This window comes from Colias eurytheme, chromosome 17 (genome assembly GCF_061535395.1).
Source record: "Colias eurytheme isolate Ceu_HAF_F1 chromosome 17, ilColEury1 Martin Lab GWU primary, whole genome shotgun sequence".
NCBI lineage: Eukaryota > Metazoa > Arthropoda > Insecta > Lepidoptera > Pieridae > Colias > Colias eurytheme.
The window spans coordinates 8955660-8978297 of record NC_142996.1 but is presented as its reverse complement, the minus strand read 5'-3'; the positions used below and the strand labels follow the sequence as shown (position 1 = coordinate 8978297).

At 32.6% G+C, this 22638-nt stretch overlaps 1 protein-coding gene and 2 non-coding genes across 4 annotated transcripts in view; 1 reads left to right on the top strand and 2 right to left on the bottom strand.

Moving 5' to 3' along the window:
• LOC149901391 (rho-related GTP-binding protein RhoN-like) overlaps nucleotides 1-22638 on the bottom strand; it is an 88283-nt gene that overhangs the window by 7661 nt on the left and 57984 nt on the right. For both annotated transcript variants that reach the window (XM_090111629.1, XM_090111630.1), the window contains exons 2-3: nucleotides 21598-21736; nucleotides 3012-3099 (exon numbers count right to left, since the gene is read on the bottom strand). In XM_090111629.1, coding sequence (XP_089967755.1) covers nucleotides 3012-3099; nucleotides 21598-21732 — 223 coding nt within the window. In that variant the 5' untranslated portion in view covers nucleotides 21733-21736. The remainder of the gene's footprint in view (nucleotides 1-3011; nucleotides 3100-21597; nucleotides 21737-22638) is intronic.
• Nucleotides 622-694, bottom strand: TRNAF-GAA (transfer RNA phenylalanine (anticodon GAA)). The gene has a single exon. It is a non-coding gene; the product is annotated as a tRNA-Phe (tRNA).
• On the top strand, nucleotides 8014-8085 carry TRNAE-UUC (transfer RNA glutamic acid (anticodon UUC)). Its single transcript has one exon. It is a non-coding gene; the product is annotated as a tRNA-Glu (tRNA).

Here is a 22638-nt window from a genome sequence, read left to right as displayed (position 1 = left end):
TTATTTATTAAAATACATATGTGTATATATAGTAATTAATAATAGAACATATCAATATTTGGTAGCTCTATGTAAGGCTCTATGTAAATAGTAACCTTGATTCCAGTATAAAATATAATTTGTATAACGGCAAGCGCAAAATCATCAGTAGGTACATACGAACACAATCATAAATATCTTTTGAAAGCAGTACTATGGACTCTCCTTTGTCCGTCATACAGATTAAAAATATTAATTCACAATTACTGTCATTGTCAAACGTCACAAAAATTTCAACGTCGATATAATAATTCCACCATTGTATGGACCTCACTCAATATCTACCTTCTTTATGTTTCCGGTCATGGCAGTGAAATGTATTTGAAAATAATAATGCAAAAATAGGATATTTTCTAAGCGTTTTACATTTTTTATGAGGTTTTGCATATAAATAATCCATAGATATATAAAAATAAATCGTATTAGTTATAACTTTAGAACGACTGAACAGATTTTCATGATTTATGGACGTCGTAATGGTTGCATCACTTAACTACTTCTTTGTTTTCAAGAATTATAAAGTATAGCAAAAGTTTTAACATCCCTTTCCATTTATCAAGTAAAAAATTTAAAAATGAATTTTGCCGAAACCCGGGATTGAACCGGGGACCTTTAGATCTTCAGTCTAACGCTCTCCCAACTGAGCTATTTCGGCGATGAAAGAATTCTTGAAAATATGATACCAAACATGTATAAATATAAGTAAGCATGCTTAGGTTCGTAGATAAGATTAAAATTAGAATAATTTCCCCAAAGGACGACAACCGAAAACTTTGCAAAATAAATATTGGTTTTTAAATGAAGTGACATACTGAATAACATAAACTTTAGACAAACCCATACACCGAAAAAAGTGCAATTTCGTTGCAAAATCCAGGTGATGGCCAAATAGTTTTTTATTTTATAAAAAGTAGCGTTCGCAAAAGTGATTCGCCAGAGCTATCCATCCCATTAAAAACTTGTATTTTTAATAACATACAATTTAAAGTCACAAGCAAACCTATAAAATCAAAGCTATTCACAAGTATTTCTTATCACTCCTATGTACGATTTTTCCACTAATGGGCACAGTGGATTTCAATTTGGACCCATTTCATTGGCATCATAATACCCTTGGCCGATGTCCAAGTCGATACGATACACATCCACTCAAAATATTATCCTGCTTCAGCTGGAATGGATTTGCGAATTTACGATACGTATGCATTTGGTTCTTTAAACTCAAACTCAAAGTTTAAATTTATATTATTGTATCTTCTTAGATCATCACTACTAGTTGGATAACCTGGCTTTTTTAAAGGTGGGGGACCTGATATTTTTTTAATATAGCAATTCTTTATATATTAGAGCAATATCATTGTAGCAGGCAATCAATTGGTGTACCAACTGTGTACAGTGGGGTTTTAGTCGGTAAGAATCCGACATAACCCACGGCTGCTTCCCCGGGGGCCGTGGGTATCTTTGGAAGATTTCCCCACTATAAAAAAGGACCCCTTTCACATTTAATCTTGAAGATCAAGATTTATTTGATTTGGCGTAACGACTGTTTAATTTTAATACAGAATAGTACGATCATAAAGACAACAGACAATATTTGGAGTTTTAGATAAAGCCTACGTGGAAGGTTATGCGGATCAATAATTGCTGATCATGGTATGTGTGTTAACACGGAAGTCCATGAAATAGCTAATAGTCCACGAAATGAACCCAATGAAAACAACAGGAATCATAACGACTCATCATAAAGTATATGACCAGCGCTTAAAATTTTATCACGCATGCGTATCATCAACGCCGTTATATGTTAAAAGCTTGTCGTAAACAATTACAAGCAAATATTGATAACGCATAACTGGAAACAGCAATAATGCAGTCAGTGTTCGCGGCTGAAATCAGTGACCTGATTCCTTGAAATAATACGCCGTTTAAGCCATTCATTTAGACAGTTATCATCCCCGTTTATATTTGCAAGCATTGTTTGATCATATTGCTATTTGATATTTAAATGACGATTTTAAGGGCTTTCTATGATAACTCTATTATAGCAGTAGCGCACCTTCCTATCTCTTGTTCGCCTATGTATTCCAGGTACATTATATTTACTTCTTGTTGTTGCTTGTTATCCGGTTATCAGAACTGTATTTTATTTACACACATCTTTGACGCAAATGTATCGGTAGTTAACACCGCATCATTAAACATCACCAATATAACAGTATAATCTCTTTCACACGATGTAACGGCATCAAAAAATACGTGTGGCACTCGAGGACTGCCGCGGTAAAGCTATTGCCACAGTATTACAATCTATTGCATAGCATCGCATCGCTGTGCCGGTTGGAGTGGGGGGTTTTAGGTTTTTTCGTTACGGAATTTTTACATTCGGTCGCCGCGCTCAAAGTCTGAGATAAAAGCTATGCAATAGCTTAAAATATCTTCACAATGGTGTTAGGAGTGAATTCGAATTGTCAATTCATGATTGCGTTCCAGTTATTTTATTATCTGTGCAAATAATTTTACAAAGTAATGATTGAAGTTCGTAACGACGCGACGTCTCGTAAAAGTTGAACATTTTCGCAGCTTGCACTGAAATACACAATGTTGTTTATGGTCTGTATCGAAACTTTGCTGACAATGTTTGTGTACGCAGTGTATGTGTATTTTATTGGTATACGTATTTAGTTTGTTAGTTTCAGTTGATTTATCGATAGTGATACCTTATTATAGTAACTGTTGAACAACTTGTAGGGACATTATCTTGCCTTGCGACTTGTGAGACTTCTTATATTAAATTTTTTGTATCGTAAATTAATATGATAGTATATGAAAAATGTTCGCAACTGCATATAAACACATTACACAATAATAAAAATATCGCAATCTTATACCCTGCCCTTTTAAAAGATGAAAGCTTTGGATTTTAGGAAAACCATTTAACATGTTATAGGTTCATTTTTATAGTAGCCACTAACCTGATGTATCCCAAACAGAGAAGTTGACTCTATAGTCCGCGACCGTACATGTGTAGCCGTACTTTTCGAAACCAGTTGGTGTGTATGCCTGTAACAAAGAAAATGTTATGGTTATTATTAATAATCACGATACGGATTTTTTTCGATTTTTCTAATCTTTAAAAATTTCTCATTTAGGTAAAGCATTTGACTGCCATAAAACTCAATATTAAATTCGGATAAATATTATTAATTAACGTGCACAAAATTAATTAGAATCGTTCAATGACTTCGAGCTCCTTTCTTAGAACGAAATAAATTTTAGTGATAATTAAACTTAATAAGAATAAAGGATAAAGGTGATAATAAATATAATTATTTGAACTAAATGCGAAGAAAGGTTAATTAGTACATTTTAATTGCCACATTAAATGTGCGACGAATGAACAATAAGAATACCTAAGAATTTGAAGATTCAGTTTATTTAGATAAGTGCTTGTATAAAAGAAAATTAAAAGAAAATCGAATAGAAAAATTTAACCCACGTTGAACTAGGGTGCACAGCAGGTTAAATTTTACAAATAAACGTAAAATTATAAAAATAATATAAAATATGACGTAAACTCCATAGAAATCATGACTTCTAGTTCTATTCAGGGGATAAATAGTTTCTTTAGCATTCACAGTTGTGGACACAGCAAGTGCAATATCCCTGACGGCAGCGGCGGCCTTACCCATTGCGAGGCTCCGGGCGGCAGGCCCTTTGCGAGGCCCTTTGCTCTTTGTGAAATGTATGTGATGCGAAAGTAGGTCTGGTTGTTTGGTTTAGGTATTTGTCATATTTGAGGAGAAATGATAAAGTTATACAAATGAATAAAGTTTGAGTTTTATAATATTTATACAGGGTGTCCCAAAAAGTAGTGATGAACGGAAGCTGGGAGGTAGAGGACCTAGAGGGCTATCCGAATCACCCCCATGTATGTTATGCGATTTTTCGTATTTTCGGAGTTACGACATTTTTTCAATTTTTCATCTATCGCTGAGTACGATGAGATTTTTATTTATGGTGACGTGAATTATTGCGCTAGATGCTTGATTTTTTATGTGTGCTAAGCTGAAAGAGAGGCCAATTCAGTATGGTAACATTTACTATCGTTAGATCTTCGAATGGAATAAAAAAAGAATTAAATGCCAAGAAATATGAAATTACCCAGTATGTTCACAACTTCAAGGGCCCATAAAAAATAAAGTCACATAAAAAAAGTTTTCCATTTGGCTTTTAAAAACTTGCTCTATCTATCAGGTAGCTACCCTAAAAATTTCATTTTATTATTCAGAAGGCTTCAATCGAAAAATTGAAATCTAAATATGGTAAGTGCAAAAATTTTATTAACATGGTGATCATTAAAACCAATAAATAGGTGTTTAATTACTTACCAGATTTTTTTTAAATAATCCCGCTGTTGCTCAATGCAAGTGCGACATCACCGTAAAAAGTTGTCTTTTAAATGTCTGAATGCCCTTTTATCATTTTTATTATTTCCGGGTTATTTCTTCCAAATTGTGGCATTCTCTCAAGTAGCCGAGGTCTTTTTGGTATCCCCATTGATACAAATCAATGGGGTTTAGGTTGAGGGACCGTGGAGGCCAGGCTTTAAGGCAGGCGTCACCGGCGCATGCGCAGGCTGCAACGACCAATCCATCTTTCAAGATATCTTTGCCCTTTAGCCTGGCCTCCACGGTCCCCGGACATAAACCCTATTGATTTTTTTTCTGTGGGGATACTACAAAGACGAGAGACTGCCACAATTTGGACGAAATAACCCGGAAACTCATAGTAGCAGAAGAAACCATTAGAAACGATAAAAGGGCATTCAGACATTTAAAAGACAACTTTTTACGGTGATGTCGCACTTGCACTGAGCAACAGCGGCGTCATTTTAAAAATTTCTGGTAATTAAACACCTTTTTATTGGTTTTAATTTGTTTTTATTAATCATCATGTTAATTCAATTTTTGCACTTACCAAATTTAGATTTCAATTTTTCGATTGAAGCCTTCTGAATAATAAAATTAAATTTTCAGGGTAGCTACCTGATAGATAGAGCAAGTTTTTAAAAGCCAAACGGAAAACTTTTTTTATGTGATTTTATTTTTTTACGGGCCCTTGAAGTGGTGAACATACTGGGTAATTTTATCTTTCTTGGAATTTAATTCTTTTTTTATTCCATTCAAAGATCTAACGATAGTAAATGTTGCCATACTGAATTGGCCTATCTTTCAGCTTAGCACACAAAAAAAATCAAGCATCTTTCGCAATAATTGACGTCACCATAAATAAAAATCTCATCGTACTCAGCGATAGATGAAAAATTGAAAAAAATGTCATAACTCCGAAAATACGAAAAATCGCATAACATACATGGGGGTGATTCGGATAGCCCTCTAGGTCCTCTACCTCCTAGCTTCAGTATATCACTACTTTTGGGACACCCTGTATATTTATACATAGAAAGATTTACCAAATTAACAAATACAGAGATGATAAATTTTAAAATTGATGTTTGCGGCTTTTCCTAAGGCTAAAATCTTTAATTAAAGCACAATAATCCAACGAATGAGCTACATCACTTTCGATTGAAAGAATAGCAAGGGCTGAAAGCCGATCTTGTGTCATCGAATTCCTCAAATATGTTTTAATAATTTTAAGCCTCGAAAAACTCCTTTCAGCAGACGCAACTGTCACAGGTGTGGTGGCAATAATTCTCAGGGCTATTTCGATAGTGGGGTAAACTTCAGTTAATTTGTTTTCTATTATGTATTTCAGCACCGAGATAATATCGTCGTTTCCTTAATACACACGCATGAACATACTCAGTACACGCACATATTTTCATTTTTTTAAATTTGCTTGGGTGGTTGCTTGTTGCGCGAGGCCCCTGGAAGAGCGAGGCCCCGGGCGATTGCCCCGTTCGCCACCCCCTAAGGCCGCCTCTGCCTGACGGAATAAGCGAGCTTGCCTTTGAAGTTGAACGATTAGGGTTGTCAATAAACAATTTATTAATATAAATTAATATTTTTAAGGAAATGTTTATAGAAATACGATGCTTTAAAACTCATGATTAGGTTTCTCTCAATAAAATGTATATTGAAAGATTATCATTTATTGAGTTGTTTTTGTTGGTATTACTGATAGATAGCTTATATAATAAGGAGTAATTTAGGCGACTTTTTAATACTGATTTTCACGCAGGTATACGAGTATTCGAAGGAAATACTTATTTACGCGGGTGAAACCGCGGGACGTAGCTAGATATAATTATAACGATATGAAGATAGATGAGTCTCACTTAAACATACGTATTAAATATTAACTTTGTGTATCCAGAGTTTATATTCATGATATAGTTTATTGTATTCTATTTAAACATATTTATTTATTTAAACATGTGTGACAGCCCTATTAAGAACCAAATGGCTATCGGAAAGTAATGATGTCTGAAACGACTTTTCAATTCAGTCGGGTTTGAATTTATTCATATTCTAAAGCGAGCGTATTTGTTTGCTTTTCACATGTTATTGAGCGAAATATTTAAATTATTTTAATATCACAGATAGAATGCGGATTATTTGAAAATCCAATAAATATTTAAAAATTCATATGATTCATATATTTCAAAATTTTAATATAACTTCTTGTGTGTAATAATAATGCAGTGTAGATATTATTTTGACTTTGAATCCCTTTTATGTTAAGAATTAAGATGGTTTACTGCGAAGAATCTTTTCTTAAAACGAGTCGTTCAAACTCAAAACTCAAACATTTATTTATTCAATTAGACTTCTTCTAGGAGCACTTTTGAATCGTCATATTTTAACATCTACCACGGTTAATAGTTTAACAACTTCGGTCCAGTAGTTTCAGAGTAACAAACAGACAAACATTAGCATTTATATAAGAGGTATTAGTTTAGAAGCCGGCTCTGTAAGCTCGGTGTTTATTTGTTTGAATTCTTGTACAAATGGAGTAAATTACTTGGTATAGTCGTCTCAGACAAACGTGGATATAGTTTTGTTTAGTTACTGGAAGTGGTATTTTTTATAGTTCTGTAGTGATTTATTATAAACTATATTTACTTATGACTGTGAGAATCGAATTAATTGATCGATTAGAAATATTCAGGTATTTGAAAAGATTTGTTTAAGTGTCTGTTTGTTACATCGATATAAGGGGTTTTTATTAATTTAATATTGTTGTATACACGATACATAATATCCCAATTATATTTTTACAATTCTGCCTGTCTGTTTGTTTGTTTGTTCCGGCTAATCTCTGGAACGGGTGGACCGATTTCAACCGGACTTTCACTGTGAAATAAGGAGTAACATAGGCTTATTTTATAATTCCACGAGAACGAAGTCGCGGGCACAACTAGTCTTAAATTATATTATTTTAGGAATAGTTACAAAGTCTAGTATTTTGAGTCTTAAAAATAAACAAATGAAATATCCACTGAACTCTATATCTTTGTGAAGTGCACCGACCCTTGTATCATTAATGTTCTTAGAAAACTAAAGTCGTTATTGAAGACCTTTATCAGTACAAAACGATGTATGTATTTAGAAATAATATAAGCAATAGCAATTTAAAATAATATTCATTTATAAAGAAAAGGAATAAATCAAAATTATGATTTGATTTGATAGCGCTGAAATATCTCAGATAAAAAAAAAATAAAAATGTCAAACGAATTGGTATGCGATGAGAGTTCCATTCGATTTTTGAACGAAAGTCGAACTTTTGAATCGCTTTTTTATTTTCTGTTCTTTAATTGGCAGATCGGCGCCAAAACGATTGCTGCTTCATATGCGGGTACGTTTTAGGAAGAATCATAAAATATTTATGTATAATATTATGTACACGTTACATATTTTAAACAAATTTATTAACAATATTTTGTTGTTTGATTATATGTATTAATTGTTGTAGATAACATTGTTTAATTTCGATTAACCTCCCAACTCCCGTATGGTCTAGTGGCTAGGATACCTGGCTTTCACCCAGGAGGCTCGGGTTCGATTCCCGGTACGGGAAACACTTTTTAATTTTGTTTTTTATAAATTTCAATTTTTGGTGGTTCCTGTTAAACTAAAAAATAAACAGGATGCTCCAGTTCTCACGGTTCGTTTATCCTAAACAAGAGCAGGTACAATTTTTTGTAGCAATTATCTCCATGTGAGATGAAACCCAGCAGTCAAGTGTATGCTTTACATTTTTTCTAAATTTCTTATATCTAAGTCTTTATGAATGGATTTTTGGAACTTTCTTACCTTTTTTTAAAATTTTAATGCAGGCGTAATTTATTATTATGCGAAGCTTTCAGTAGCAAAAATTTAGAATTGTTTGCGAATTATTTCTCTGTTTCAGTAAGATGAGGAAAACTTGAAGAGCATTATGATCATATTATTTTTGGATATAACATAAGCTTTTCCTTATTTTCCATTTTTATACGAATTATAAGAAATCGCTTTTGCGAACAAAAGCAAAAACAACCGTAATCCTATTATAAACACTTGTATAAAACAGATTTAACCTTTGAACATAATATTGATTTCTATAAATGTGTATTTCTAAACAAATATTGTACCACAGATAAGTAAAACATCAACAAAATATTAATTCCATACATTTGATATCTTAGCAAAGTCCCTTTCGTATTTACATAATAATAACGCTAAACGTTAATTTATACCCACATGAATATTCAAAGTTCTGAAGCGAACAGAAGTTTACCATGACGTCATAGCAGTATTACATCCAGTGTGGAAAAGTGATGGCGATATACGATCTATATAGCGCTGTCCTTTTTCCACACGGGAAATAATACTGCTTTATCATAGTCCTGGGAGAGCTCAAAGTTACCCAATTCGTATCTACATAACATTTACTGGCAACATTAAGATGCTTCCACGCGAATAACTTGCGAACTTGGTAAATTTTAATTCAAATTTATTACTGGCAATTATTCTGAGGCTTATAATTTTTTGCGCTCATTATGTTTATGATATAATTTTAGGCACTGAATTGTTTTGTTTTGTTTCTATTTTGGTTAAAAAAATTAAAATTAGATTGTTTTTTTAGTATCTACTTTTTAATATGTAAGTACTTACTTATAGTAATTTATAAAATTATAATAATTATGTGCTAGGGTTTATTATACATCCAGTAAACACCGTGAAAATTAAAAAAAAAACATAAAATATTAAAAGAACCATCTCTTTTTATATCCCCTCAAGGATGTTGGACATCGTAAGACTTTAAAAACTTCCCTTGATGACTGTTAATTTAAACTTTAAGAACTGCTTTTATATTTTTTTGTGAAAATTAAAATTACTCCGCTTTCGTGATATTTTATCCTTTGAGTATAATTGTTTTTAACGACATCATGATTATTATATTTTATCATCCACCTTTATTGTTTATTTTATTACAAGCTATTAATAAACTTATTATTAAAACATTTTTATTATTTTCTTTTATTTATAACTAGCTTACCGCCCGCGGCTTCGCCCGCTTTGTCTAAAACCTAATAAATGATATACTAAAATCACAGACTAATAATAATATACTACGAATACAACTAAAATCTTCCTCTTGAATTACTCTATCTATTAAAAAAACCGCATCAAAATCCGTTGCGTAGTTTTAAAGATTTAAGCATACTGCAAAGGGACATAGGGACAGAGAAAACGACTTTGTGTTATACTATGTAGTGATATGTATTTTTAATTGTTTTCTTTGTTGTGTATTTCATGCAGCTTTTAGAAATCGTCATACGACATTATCGGTAGGCACGATGTTTTTGTTAATTTTACAGAAAATAAGTTTAATAAAGATAATTTTGTAAATAATTGATTGTCGTTTAACATTTTGTCTTTCTGTTATAACTGGGTGAGCTTTTCCTCTATAATAAACTTAAAAAATTGTCTCTGGTTCGTCAAGCAAGAACATTCCAAGGATTTTTCTCTTCCCAGAATCGATGTGGATTATTCGAGTAGAATAAATGCTCGGAAGAAATCTCTCGATTGGAAATGTCAGTTGGTGAGCGGACCACCGCCAAGTCTGGGAAACCAGTGGAGTAAGACCCCGCGAATTTAAGTGATAAAAGGTAGTGTGAGGTCAGGGAAAAATGGTTGGTTGTAATACGGAAAGACTTGAATAATTTTCTAATTAAATAAGTCTCGTGGGAATGCTTACCGTGTATGGAATATTCGACAAGATGGCGCATGGTAGCTGGCTGGGGATAGGTGTTCATATTTTGGCAATGTTTTTGTAATGTGTCCTAGCTTTGCTTATTTTGCGTTCAATACTTATTTGTTAAATTTCCTGTGTAAATAAGTTTTATTTATAGGTAAACTTTGTTCGTTCGCGATCACATCGGGATTGATGTACTTTTTTATTTTGTTATTAAAACCTACTTACATTTAATTATATCACTTTAACAAACAATATAACAATTAATCGTCCTACCTAATAATCGTCCTACCTAATAATTTTAAAAGGGTCGTTAATCGTTCTATGCAATATATGTAATTAACTAATTACACGTATTTATGTAGATTTTAATTTTGTAAATAACATCCTACTAATATTATAAATGCGAAAGTTTGTGAGGATGTGTGTGTGTTTGTTACTCTTTCACGCAAATACTACTGAACCGATTACAATGAAATTTAGCACACATATAGAGGGTAACTTGGATTAATACATAGGATAGGTTTTATCCCGGAAATCCCACGGGAACGGGAACTATGCGGGTTTTTCTTTGAAAACGCGGGCGAAGCCGCGGGCGGAAAGCTAGTCAGATATATAACAGCCACGATTTTATATTTTGTATACAAAATCTAAATATAACCCATAGAAATCACAGCTTACTTGCCTCCCGCAGGAAGCACGTGTTAACAAATAGATTTGACCTCTTTTCTATAATCCTAAGGTTATTTTAGTATCAATGCGTGGTCCATATCTTTTCTATTCCAGCAACCACACGGGGCATTATTAAACTATTGTAAAGATACGAGTATATTTTCAATACTTTATTATCTCCTTTGGTACTTATCTTTAGAAATGTGTAGGTTGCAATTTTCTTGTTGTCGTAATATTTTAACGTCTATTTAAAGAGATATAGGTACTTTGAAACATGGGGATTGTAAGCTTATTTTGTGTTTAATGTAAGCCTAAAAAGTTTTATTACTTACATAAGTTAGCACTGGCAAATACTAATGCCTTTCAGTGAAAATATATAATATATTATGTAAGTAGATAGATATCAACTACTATTTTTATTTTGAATAAACTCAGCAGACATCTTTAAAAATCCATGACGGACAAAGTCACGTGCAACGGCTAGTATAAGTAATATTTAGCAAACAACAGTTCCCTTGATAATTTCAAAACGACCCAGAATCGTATTGGTCATCGATTAGCATTCCATCTTGTTGATTTGAAACAGTAATCCGTTTGTTTTGCAATTTTGCTTTATTATCGTGTACCTATTGCTCTTGTTTTTATTGTTAGTACCTATTTCAATTAAAAACAATAATTAATGATGATAGTATGTAATAAGTAATAATAAAGTAATGATAATAATTGGTAGATACATAATATAAGAATAGTTTTAAATAAATAATTGTCATAACATTATTTTTTTTTAAACATCAAGTTTCAAAATTAGTAAGTATAGAAATTAGTCTGATATCTTACATATTATTATTTTGAATCACTGCAAACATCGACACCCTTTGAGGGTAACGATACCCTTATTTGTTGTTTGATCTCTAATATTTATAATTAGCACCTCTGTTTCGCTCAGGGATGTAAAAATTAGATAAGTTACTTAGAAATAATGTACCTTGGTTAAGGAATTTTCAAAATCGGTAAAGTAGCTTTTGAGTACTTACTTTTAGTAATATTAAAAGTAAACGGTTTTGAAGTCTTAAAGCATATAAGTATATATAGTATCTTGGATTGACAAATATCCGACTATAATAACTATAGGTTAGGTAGGTAAGCCTTGTATCAAGTAGCTAGGACCCTAATTTTATATAGAACCAAAATATATATTGGATACTAGCGGTCCGCCCCGGCTTCGCCCGTGGTACATAATATTTACGTTTTCTCTACATAAGAACCATCCTCGTACTTCAAGGAATATAATAAAAAAAGAATTATCGAAATCGGTTCAGCCGTTCTCGAGTTATGCGCTTACCAACACATTTTGCCATTCATTTTTATATAAGAAGATTTATAAGAGCTCATGAAAAAACTTTTTACATAAATAACTAACCTAACACAAAATGCTTATAGTCACGCATACAATAATATTTGAAAGCAGGATTTTCTTAACCATTTACATAGTATTATATTTTAGTATATGATATACTACTTAGATAATGTAATATGTTATATCATATAGCCCTCATAAAAAGCCGGAGTCTCTGAAATGGAAACTTTTCTTATGGTTATAATATTCATCATCATAAATAGGTTATTTTCATGAATTACTAGCTGCTCCGCGCGGTTTCACCCCCGTGGCTCCACTCCTGTTTGTCGTAGCGTGATGATATACTATAGCAGTATAGTTTATAGCCTTCCTCGATAAATGAGCTATCTAACGCTGAAAGAATTTTTCAAATAGGACCAGTAGTTCCCGAGATTAGCGCGTTCAAACAAACAAACAAAATCTTCAAATTATAATCTTAGTATATAGATAATACCATTCTATTAAATTCGTTACCTTTAGATGCTTATTTATACTTAATATAATAAAGATGAAGAGTTTGTTTGAACGCGCTAATCTCAGAAACTACTGGTCCGATTTGAAAAATTCTTTCGGTGTTAGATAGCCCATTTATCGAGGAAGACTATAGGCTATATACATATATCATCACGCTAAGACCAACAGGAGCGAAGCAATGTGGGTGAAACCGCGGGGCACAGCTAGTTAACTATATCAAAGTGTCAAAGTAGATAAACACCAAGGCATTTTCTTTGTACTAAATAATGAGTTTTACCTGATTGACAGTTTATTAAAACCCTCAGCGTGATAAATACGAATTAATACCTTAGCGCGTTTGCGATTTAGGCCCTTCGCTCATGGAGCTACTCAAAACGAACTAGTCACAAACTCAAATTACTAACGAGTTGCCTGAGCGTCACAGCCCATACATGTTCTATGGAGATTCGCATACGACGCGACTAGTTACTAACTGGTGAGTAACGCGTTAGCAACAAATCACGCGCGACGCGTCGTGCCGGTCTCCACGCTACTGGTTTCCCGAGTTTCTTTGTTTTTTATGATAAAAATGAACGAGCAAACATTGACAAGTGACTGAAACCTTATAACTTGAGTAGCGTTGTATGCGAGATACAATTTGTAACTGGTTTGTAATCGTAATTACTGATTAGTTCAGTCATTTTTGAGTAGCTCCATGAGCGAAGGGCCTTAGATTTAATCAGCTTTCCTTTACTTACCATGTGTTTTCGATTCAGGATGTCGAGTTCGAGAATAAAATGAGTTAAAGATTTCAATGGGAATAAAATGAGATAGTTTTAGTAGTACTCTAGTACTACTTTGTAAGACTTTGTAATAAGAGTTTGACGATATGTGGTTGTTATGATTTAACTCGAAAATTTTTATATTATTGGAAAGCTACAACTTTACCAGCTATATTTAATTGTATTACGGACCAATAACAATGAAGCCGTGTTAAGTGATTAGTTAACTGTATAATCGCAAGGAAATAATTGAGAAAGTGTGAAACATTATTTTATTAAGTGCGCGTGATATTACAGAGATATTTTACGTCTAGTTCAGTGATCGATGTTTCTTACCGAGCACGTAAGTTTGATCAGCTTTTGGTGCTCTTCTACCATGATTTGGAATTCATAGAAATAAAACCAAGTTTAGACTTCTTCTTCTTCTAGTTTGTAAATAACGATACTTCAGTAGGTATAGTCCCACAATCGAGTTTCATTCGAGAAAATGTAGTAATGCCCAGATTTTATACAAAATCGAATGTAAACAGTCTCGTACTACCTAAATTGAACAGGTGCTGTACAATCTCCAAACTAAATGAAGAGCTTGTGAAACGCTTATTTAGTTTAGTTTGTTAATAATGTTTTAGTTTTTAACCAACTCTAAAGGAGGTTATCAAAATGATGTGAATATTCCTGGAACTGAAAATTATTATTCATGTGATATTAAAGTTCTTGTAGAGGAGCTTTCAAACAATAATTTAAATATAATTTAAATTTCTATATAATTCAACCAACCTAGATTATTAACCGACTTCAAAAAAAAGGAGGAGGTTATCAATTCGGCCGGTATGTTTTTTTTTTTTTTATGTATGTACACCGATTACTCCGTGGTTTCTGAACCGATTTACGTAATTCTTTTTTTGTTCGATGCGGGATGGTGTCGAATTGGTCCCATAAAAATTTTATTCGGATAGGCCCAGTAGTTTTTATTTTATGAGCATTTTTGTCTGTATTTGTAAATGTTGCAAGTGCAAGTTTGAAGTCGGTTGTTTTTAACGCAGTTATTTTGCTGTAGGTAATACATAGCCTTATCATAGTATTATCTTTTAAAACTCGGATAAATATGGCAGCTGATATAAACTACGTAAATGAAAAAAATATAAAGTTCAGACCATCTAGGTGCCATTCAAATCCTTATTAGTTTAGTTATTTTATGACAAAAATTGTTTATCTTCAAAATAAATATAATATAATTTATTACGTATTTGAATACGAGAATAAAATAAGACAAAGAGAAACCAGTAACAAAATGAAGCCAACTAAAACTTGTACTCATACAATATGTAATTGTAAATGTACGCCAACTTCACGAGACTAACTTTGAAGTTTAAACTTTAATTTCTTTGTTAAAATTGAAAGACTCGAGCTAGTTTTCACTCACTTTTAGTTTTAGTTTGACAATTCGTGAAATACGTTGTTTCGAGAAGAAATTCGGATATATGCGTTGAAATGTTTGAATTTAGTTATGCGGGAATCATGTCATTATAAAGTTTTTATATTGTGGAATTTAGTATAGAATATTTTCGGGCGTATTCAGTACGAAGAGATTTTTATCGCATAACGTTACATTTACCTAGCGTTGGAGGTAATGACAATGCCGTTTTTATAATGATAAAAATAATCGAAAAAGTAACACGAGGCGCCTTCATATAATATATGAACGCCCGCATAGATTATTTGACGTTGGATATTTTTTTATCATAGACAAATGAAACTTTTTTTTTAAGTTATCAATATTTCTTATGTATCATTATTTCCAGCCAGTGTTCAAAATTTGACTTAAAAAAGCATCATAGATAAAAAATAAAGGTCATTCCCGCCAACATTTAGAAACGTGGAACGGCGAAATAGTTTCCAAAGCGATCCAATTTGTTCGATTGCAGTATGTCACTTGTACTTCTATTATTTTATGTGTCACTCAAACTCAATGTGCTCCATTCAAACGCCAAGAGCATATTTTTATTGAAGCGTAATATAACCACGGGCGAATAAATTTTTTAGTGGCTCAGTCAAATTTTAGAGTTAAAAATGTTCAGTATTTTCTTCTATTTTTTTCAAATTCTTGTTATTTTTTGCCAGAATATAATTTATATAACTCAATTTTGGTTTTAAATTAAGAAACACGTTCAATATGGCACCGTTACTTTTTAGAACATAAAAGTTTATTAATGACAATCAATATGATCATACTTATTTACAACTAGGTTTCCGCCCGCGGCTTCGCCCGCGCAGTCAAAGAAAAACCCGCATAGTTCCCGTTCCCGCGGGATTTACGGGATGGCATCATTTTCCCGGGATAAAAAGTAGTATGTCCTTTCTCGGGTATCAAAATATCTCCATACCAAATTTCATGAAAATTGGTTCAGTAGTTTAGGCGTGATTGAGTAACAGACAGACAGACAGAGTTACTTTCGCATTTATAATATTAGTATGGATGTTTACTAAGACATTATACAGTAAACGCGAAATCGACTTTTCATTCGAAATTCACTAAGTGCAAACAAGAGACAATGTTGGTACATCGCAAGGGCCTCGATTGTGAACATTGAATACGGGTTTATCCGACCTTTGGGGATCGTATAATTAAGAAATCCACCCAAACATTAAAGCTATTCTATGTGCCGTTAAATTGTATTTGAACTCGTAACTGACATAGACTATTGATTATTTCGTTCATTGTTGTCTGAGAAACTGTCCTGTTTTAGTATTAATAGTACAAATGAGAGAGAAAACCTGTTAACAATAGAAATGCTGAATGTGATTGAATTAAATTGTTTGGTACTAATGTAACAATAATATGTAAATGGTCACAGAGATAATCATACTCAAAGTCAAAAATCTTTTATTCATTGGTTTTACATGCCCATATAAACAACATTTTGGGTTGACTGGTAGAGATCGCTACTTAGCGAAAAGGCCGCCTTATACTTATTTTAATTCATTAATTCAATATTTTTTAGGTTTTACCCATGTTTTACTACAGTAACTAATCTGTGGTAAAATGTGAGTAATGGGCTAAATAATAAATAATTCTATTAAAATTACTGTTTCTATGCTTGTAGCTACATAATAAAACAATGCTGATCCTAAAATCCACTGGGGACAAATAGGAGCTATTTCCTAGGACGAACGTTTTAAAAAAGCAACAAACACCACGAGTGAGTTAGAGCGACGCATGCATACCGCACCTCTAATTTCTGAATAGATTGATGTATAGTTCCCGCGGAATGGTGGCACGAACTGTCACTGTCAATTTTAAGGCGGAGCGAAAAATTGGCGCCAATTTGTAGTTCTTTTTTAAATTGAAAGGAAGTTTCTTTGGACGAAAGTTTTAAAATAGATTTCGTTTTATTGTTTGTAGTTACGTAGAGTTATAAACTTAGAATGTATATAATATACAATTTATGATATGAAATAAATAACTTGAAGGTAAGGTAAACACAATTAAACCTACCTATTATGATTCGATCACGATTCTTATTATAGATAACAATGCCACTTTTTTTAGTCTCCATTTTTGAATAATCATGTATCCTAATTGATTTAATTACTAGCCGCTTGCACCGTGTTAGCCCGGATTCACACGGGTTTTTAAATATAATGCGGCAGGCATGTTCATTCGGAATAATTGTTATACTACATGTTGTATGAAATAATATTTAAAATCAAAGTTTCATTAAGTAGGTACATCTTTTTTGGTAAGTTTATACCGAATAGTAATAATATCGAAAACTGTTGCCTGAAACCTTCCTCGACATGACCTATCGAACACAAAAATAATTTTTCAATTCGAACCACTTCCTGAGCTAGCTCGTTCAAACTCAGCTTTATTATATTTGTACAGTTTTGTGTGCCAAGCCTCAGGCTTGATCAAGCAATGATCGTGTGGATGGAGCATTACTGTCACGTGTTCATGTAAACAGCAAACGTGTCGTGAGATTAGTGTAGGGGATTACTGTAACCGTATGTTTGATCAAATATTATTTTATTCGTTGCCAGTGTGAGTGTATGTGAAATGATTTTCATGCAATTGTATTTATGTACACGATTTCCACAATCACAAGCAACGCCCTGTAAAAATTAGGCGAACAATGTTTTAAAATTCTGAACATATTAAAAAAAATGTGTGCGTGTACCAACTAGTGTACACACGTAAGAAGTGAAACTTCATTATGACCTTATTTAAAAAAAATACTATATGCAACTTTACAGAAATACCTACGCGTACCTTTACCTAATCACGCGTGGTAGGGATAAGAAAAAGATGGCGCGTAACAAAAAAATGTAACACTAAATTTTTTTCCAAGTAACAAATAATAGCATTATAACTTTTCTTTTTTCATTTATTTATAGTCTTAATCTACCTTAAAACTGTCCATATTAAAAACATACTTTACTCCCAAGTGGTACCGTAAAAATAATCTAAAAAGGTTTATTAAGAGCACGGTATATTTATCATTTCATAATAATGGTTATTAGACTGAAATGTAGCGTGGTCAAAATTTTATAACACGAAAAAGTATTTCAATTTACTCAGACCCCAGATGGCGGGGCTTTACGTCACGATATTTTGTTGCTAAATTGAGTATCATTTGCGAAAGATTCTTTGATTAATTCTACACTAATAACATCTTAATGTATACCGAATCTATACTATAATATTATAAAGCTGAAGAGTTTGTTTGTTTGAACGCGTTAATCTTAGGAACGACTGGTCCGATTTGAAAAATTCTTTCGGTGTTAGAAGTAAGAAGGCTTATAGGCTAATGGCTATATATCATCACGCTAACAGGAGGGGAGCCACGCGGGTGAAACCGCGAAGCGCAACATTATTTCAATATTTCAGGACGATTTTCACACACGGCACGATCTGATCCTATACTAAGCTTTCGCTTGTGAGGAAACCAGATGGCTGATAAACATACATATATATAATTTTAAATAAATACTTAGGTATATAGATAATTACCACCCCGACACAGAGCAAACATCACACATTATTTGCCCTGGGTGGGAATCGAACCCAAGACCTCTGGCTTGAAAGGCAGTCACTACCAACTAAGCCAACCGGTCAGTCAAATAAATGTTTTGGTTTTACGAAATGTTATACAGCTCCTGTTATTTAAAGCGGTTTTTTCAGATGATTTTTGTTACATACCAAAATTCAAATATCGGTATGCAAATAAATTTTTCCCAACTGATAGAGTTTTGAAATAAAGCCGAGATAGAAATAAATAAAAAAGCCTATGTAACCAATGTTCGTAACGAGATCGTCAAGTAGTTTTTGAGTTAAATCGTAACAAACAAACAAATATAATTTATATTTATAAATTTATGAATATAAGTAATCAAATCTTCTTCAGAATGTAAGCTGAATTAATATGACACAAATTATGTAAAATCAAAAATAACACACCTACTTTAACACAAATATATATATATATATATATATATATTATATATATATATAATATGTAATTTTATACGAATGTTCAAACAAGAGATTCGTCTGTAAAACGTGTGAAATAAAATGTAAATTGTCACGTTTAGCTCAATGCGAATGAAAAAACATGGCGGCGCTAAGACAGCGGTCAGAGTTGAAAGGACTAACGAGGGTGGCTGTTGAAATGATAGACTAAGAGCTGTTGTACTATTTACATATTGAAATTAGTTCTCTTCTTTGTACTTATAACGACAAGAACTCAATAGATTTATGCTACCAAGAGCTCAATGAAGATTTGTAGATTAAAGTTGCAGAGCGAGAGCGATTTATAGATTAAAAATTAAATCAACTTATCCAGTACCTAGTTCCACAAGTGTTTGATTGGTCTGCGTTTTCGTTGCAGCGGTTAGCGCCTGTGAGTTTATTAAGTAGGTATATTTATTTGTTTCGTAAATTTTAATAGTGCATTTACAGATATTGTTATATTCTTTAAATTCACTTTCAAACTCACAACCTACATGGCGTAATGTTGTTTTATGTTTAAAAATAATTTATTGGTTGAAATTTTTAACTAATGTGCAGTTAATCAATACAGGTATTTTAATTTTAATGACTCAAGTCCCCTATTCTTTCATACAAAAATAATAGTCATTGTTACTCCTTTTTTTAATAAGCTCCTAGTCTATGTCGGCAAAGTCTGAAATTATTGAAGGGAGACGTCACCAAAACACGTTTCAACATGTCTCGCGAACCTTGAATGAGAAATAACGAGTGGTGCTTAGCTTTTGAAGCTTTCAAATGTCTTGTTTGCTGTAAGATTTCAGAACGTTTATGTATATTTCATTGAGAATGTAACAATATTTACATCAGTTCAGAGAAAAAGGGAAAAAAGGTTAAATTTCAAAAGAAAGTTAAAGTTCGTTAATCTTAAGATGTATTATTGATTAATATTTGAGTTAATGGGAAAATGCGAATAAAATATTAAATTAAATAATCCTATATTTTCTTTGACTCTTCCAAACACGAATAATCCAGTAGGTACTAGGTACCTATAAAAAAAATTATCAGGCACCTAATTCATAATCAAAACACTGGACTAATCTGTAGGGTTTTGCTAAGCTGGTTTTACACACGTGAAACATGAAGCGAATGTCAATTATTTTCTATCCACTCCCTACGTTTTTATTTCAATGCTTTTAGAACGTGCAATAAAGTTATTTTCATTCATTTAATTTAAATAATTCATTCAGTAAATTCGAAGAGTAAGCTTTCATTTAAAAGTGGTGATTAAATGACAAACAATGTTAGATACGCATGTAGGTACGCTACGTATGTACTATGAATGCAATATCATAATATCTTTCCTTCGTTATTTTATATTAGTTGTGCCCCGCGGTTTTACCTGCATTGCTCCGCTTCTGTTGGTCTTAGCGTCATGATATATAGCCTGTAGCCTTCCTCGATAAATGGGCTATCTAACACCGAAATAATTTTTCAAATCGGACCAGTAGTTCCTGAGATTAGCGCGTTCAAACATACAAACTGTTTAGCTTTATAATATTAAAGTATAGATACAAGGGTATTTCGTATCTACGAAGATAAGAATTGCCTTGTTTCCAAAATAGCCGCAAAATTAAAAGCCTATAAGTCACTTGCAAAGTTTTCCACAACATAAAAAGCCAAATTTAAACGAAACCCTAGTAATCCCTTACTCCGACAAACCCCTGAAATGTCGATGGCAAAGTAATGACTTTGTTTACTCTAGATCCTAAAATAACATCCTGCTTACACCCACGCTTGTAAATATTTGTAAAAACGCGTGTAACCTGTATTCACTGATAACTTCCTGCCATACCAAGACGTGTTAAAGCAGTATTATTTCCAGTGTGGGAAAGTGACAGCGCTATACAGATCGTCTAGCGCCATCACGTTCCCACTCTGGAAGTAATACTGCTATAAGACATAATGGTAATCGTTTACTTTTACACTGTTTAGAGGAAATGTAGTCTCGCGTATTTTAGTTTGAATTGGGTTACTCTTGGGGGTTAGATAAATATATTATAGTGATTTTTATAAACTTAGTGTAGCAGAGGGTGTGAGTTTGAACAACTGAATATTGTGTGATAAATACGATGTTTTCTTTGTGTGTTAAGATACTTGCAGATTATATGGGCATATTGTTTGTTTTGCTCTATTATGGTGCTTTCTCTTTATTTACCCAAGGATCCAATTAAGCTAACCTCTGTTTCTTTGAACTTATCACGATGAAATAAACTTACATTGGAGAAAACTTACATAACTTCATACAAAAGCTTATCATATTACCTACGTTACTAAAACTTTCTCGATACGTATATCGCTCTAAACGTTTAAGAAGACCATACAAATTAATATTGTATTATCAAATAGCACTACAAATAGGTACTAGGTGCGCCATGCCTTGCCATGCCATGATAATTTCTAACAGTGAAATAATTTTTCAAATCAGACCCTTGGTTCCGGAGATTAGCGCGTTCAAATAAACAAACTCGTTTTTATACTATCAGAATAGTTTTATCGTTTACCTCAACAAAGTTATCAGTAACAAAACGCTGTACGAGCGACGTTTTGCCACACTGTGTGTCTCCCACGAGCACTACTTTGATATCTTCTTCCGTGGGTGTGCCTGCGCTGCCTTCTGTTTTCTTGCCGGGCCACATTGTTCTGTTGACAATAATATAAATTAAATAAGTAAGTATACATTTTTTATTAAAAGTTAAGTTAATATAAGGCTATAAGTTAGAGATAACCTGCAAAGTTAAAGCTACACTCGGGTGCAAAAAATCGCACACCCATTTCAATTCGAACGAAAATATTTTTAAAAGTATTTACAAAATATGACCCTAATTAAATATTGCTAACAAGTTTTTAATAGTTTTAAAACGATATGCCAGAGTCAGAGAAATTGATAAATATCGAGCAAATAACATATTGATACTCGGTAAAAATTAAAACAGAATTACCTAAATATAAAACCCGATGGGCGTGTAATCTTTTTTACATAAAATAGACATGAATTCAAAGAACCAAGAATCCACCTATATTCTACGTTTCTAGAAATTTTATACTTAAACCTAATCCCTAATACATAGTAAAGACGTAATACCCGACCGATTTCCAGACATTTCATCCCTTGAAGTTTTCCACTTGAAACTTTTATTAATTCTTATAACCTTCACAATTTATCGTGGGGTGACCGTAATTTCGTTACAGTTCGACGCGTTATTGGACTGAGTTCGTGCCTTATTTACTAGTTCGATTAATTATTGATAGTATGAAAAAGGTTGTACGTTGAAACCCATGTTTAGTAGTGAATTTTTTATTTAAAGTATCCTTGTGGCCTGAGGGATATAAGGAAATGGGGCATAAGACATTAAAAACGCAAGTTATTGGTGCAAAATTATATATCTACGTGACAAAACATAAAAATACTTTAAATATTTAGATCAAATTACAATATGTATTTCTTTATCTTTATGATGATTGTAAATTATCACAAAATGCGTTAATTACAAGGAAATTATTGCTAACTACAAGTGTAACAAGATAACACTGTCGTTATAAGT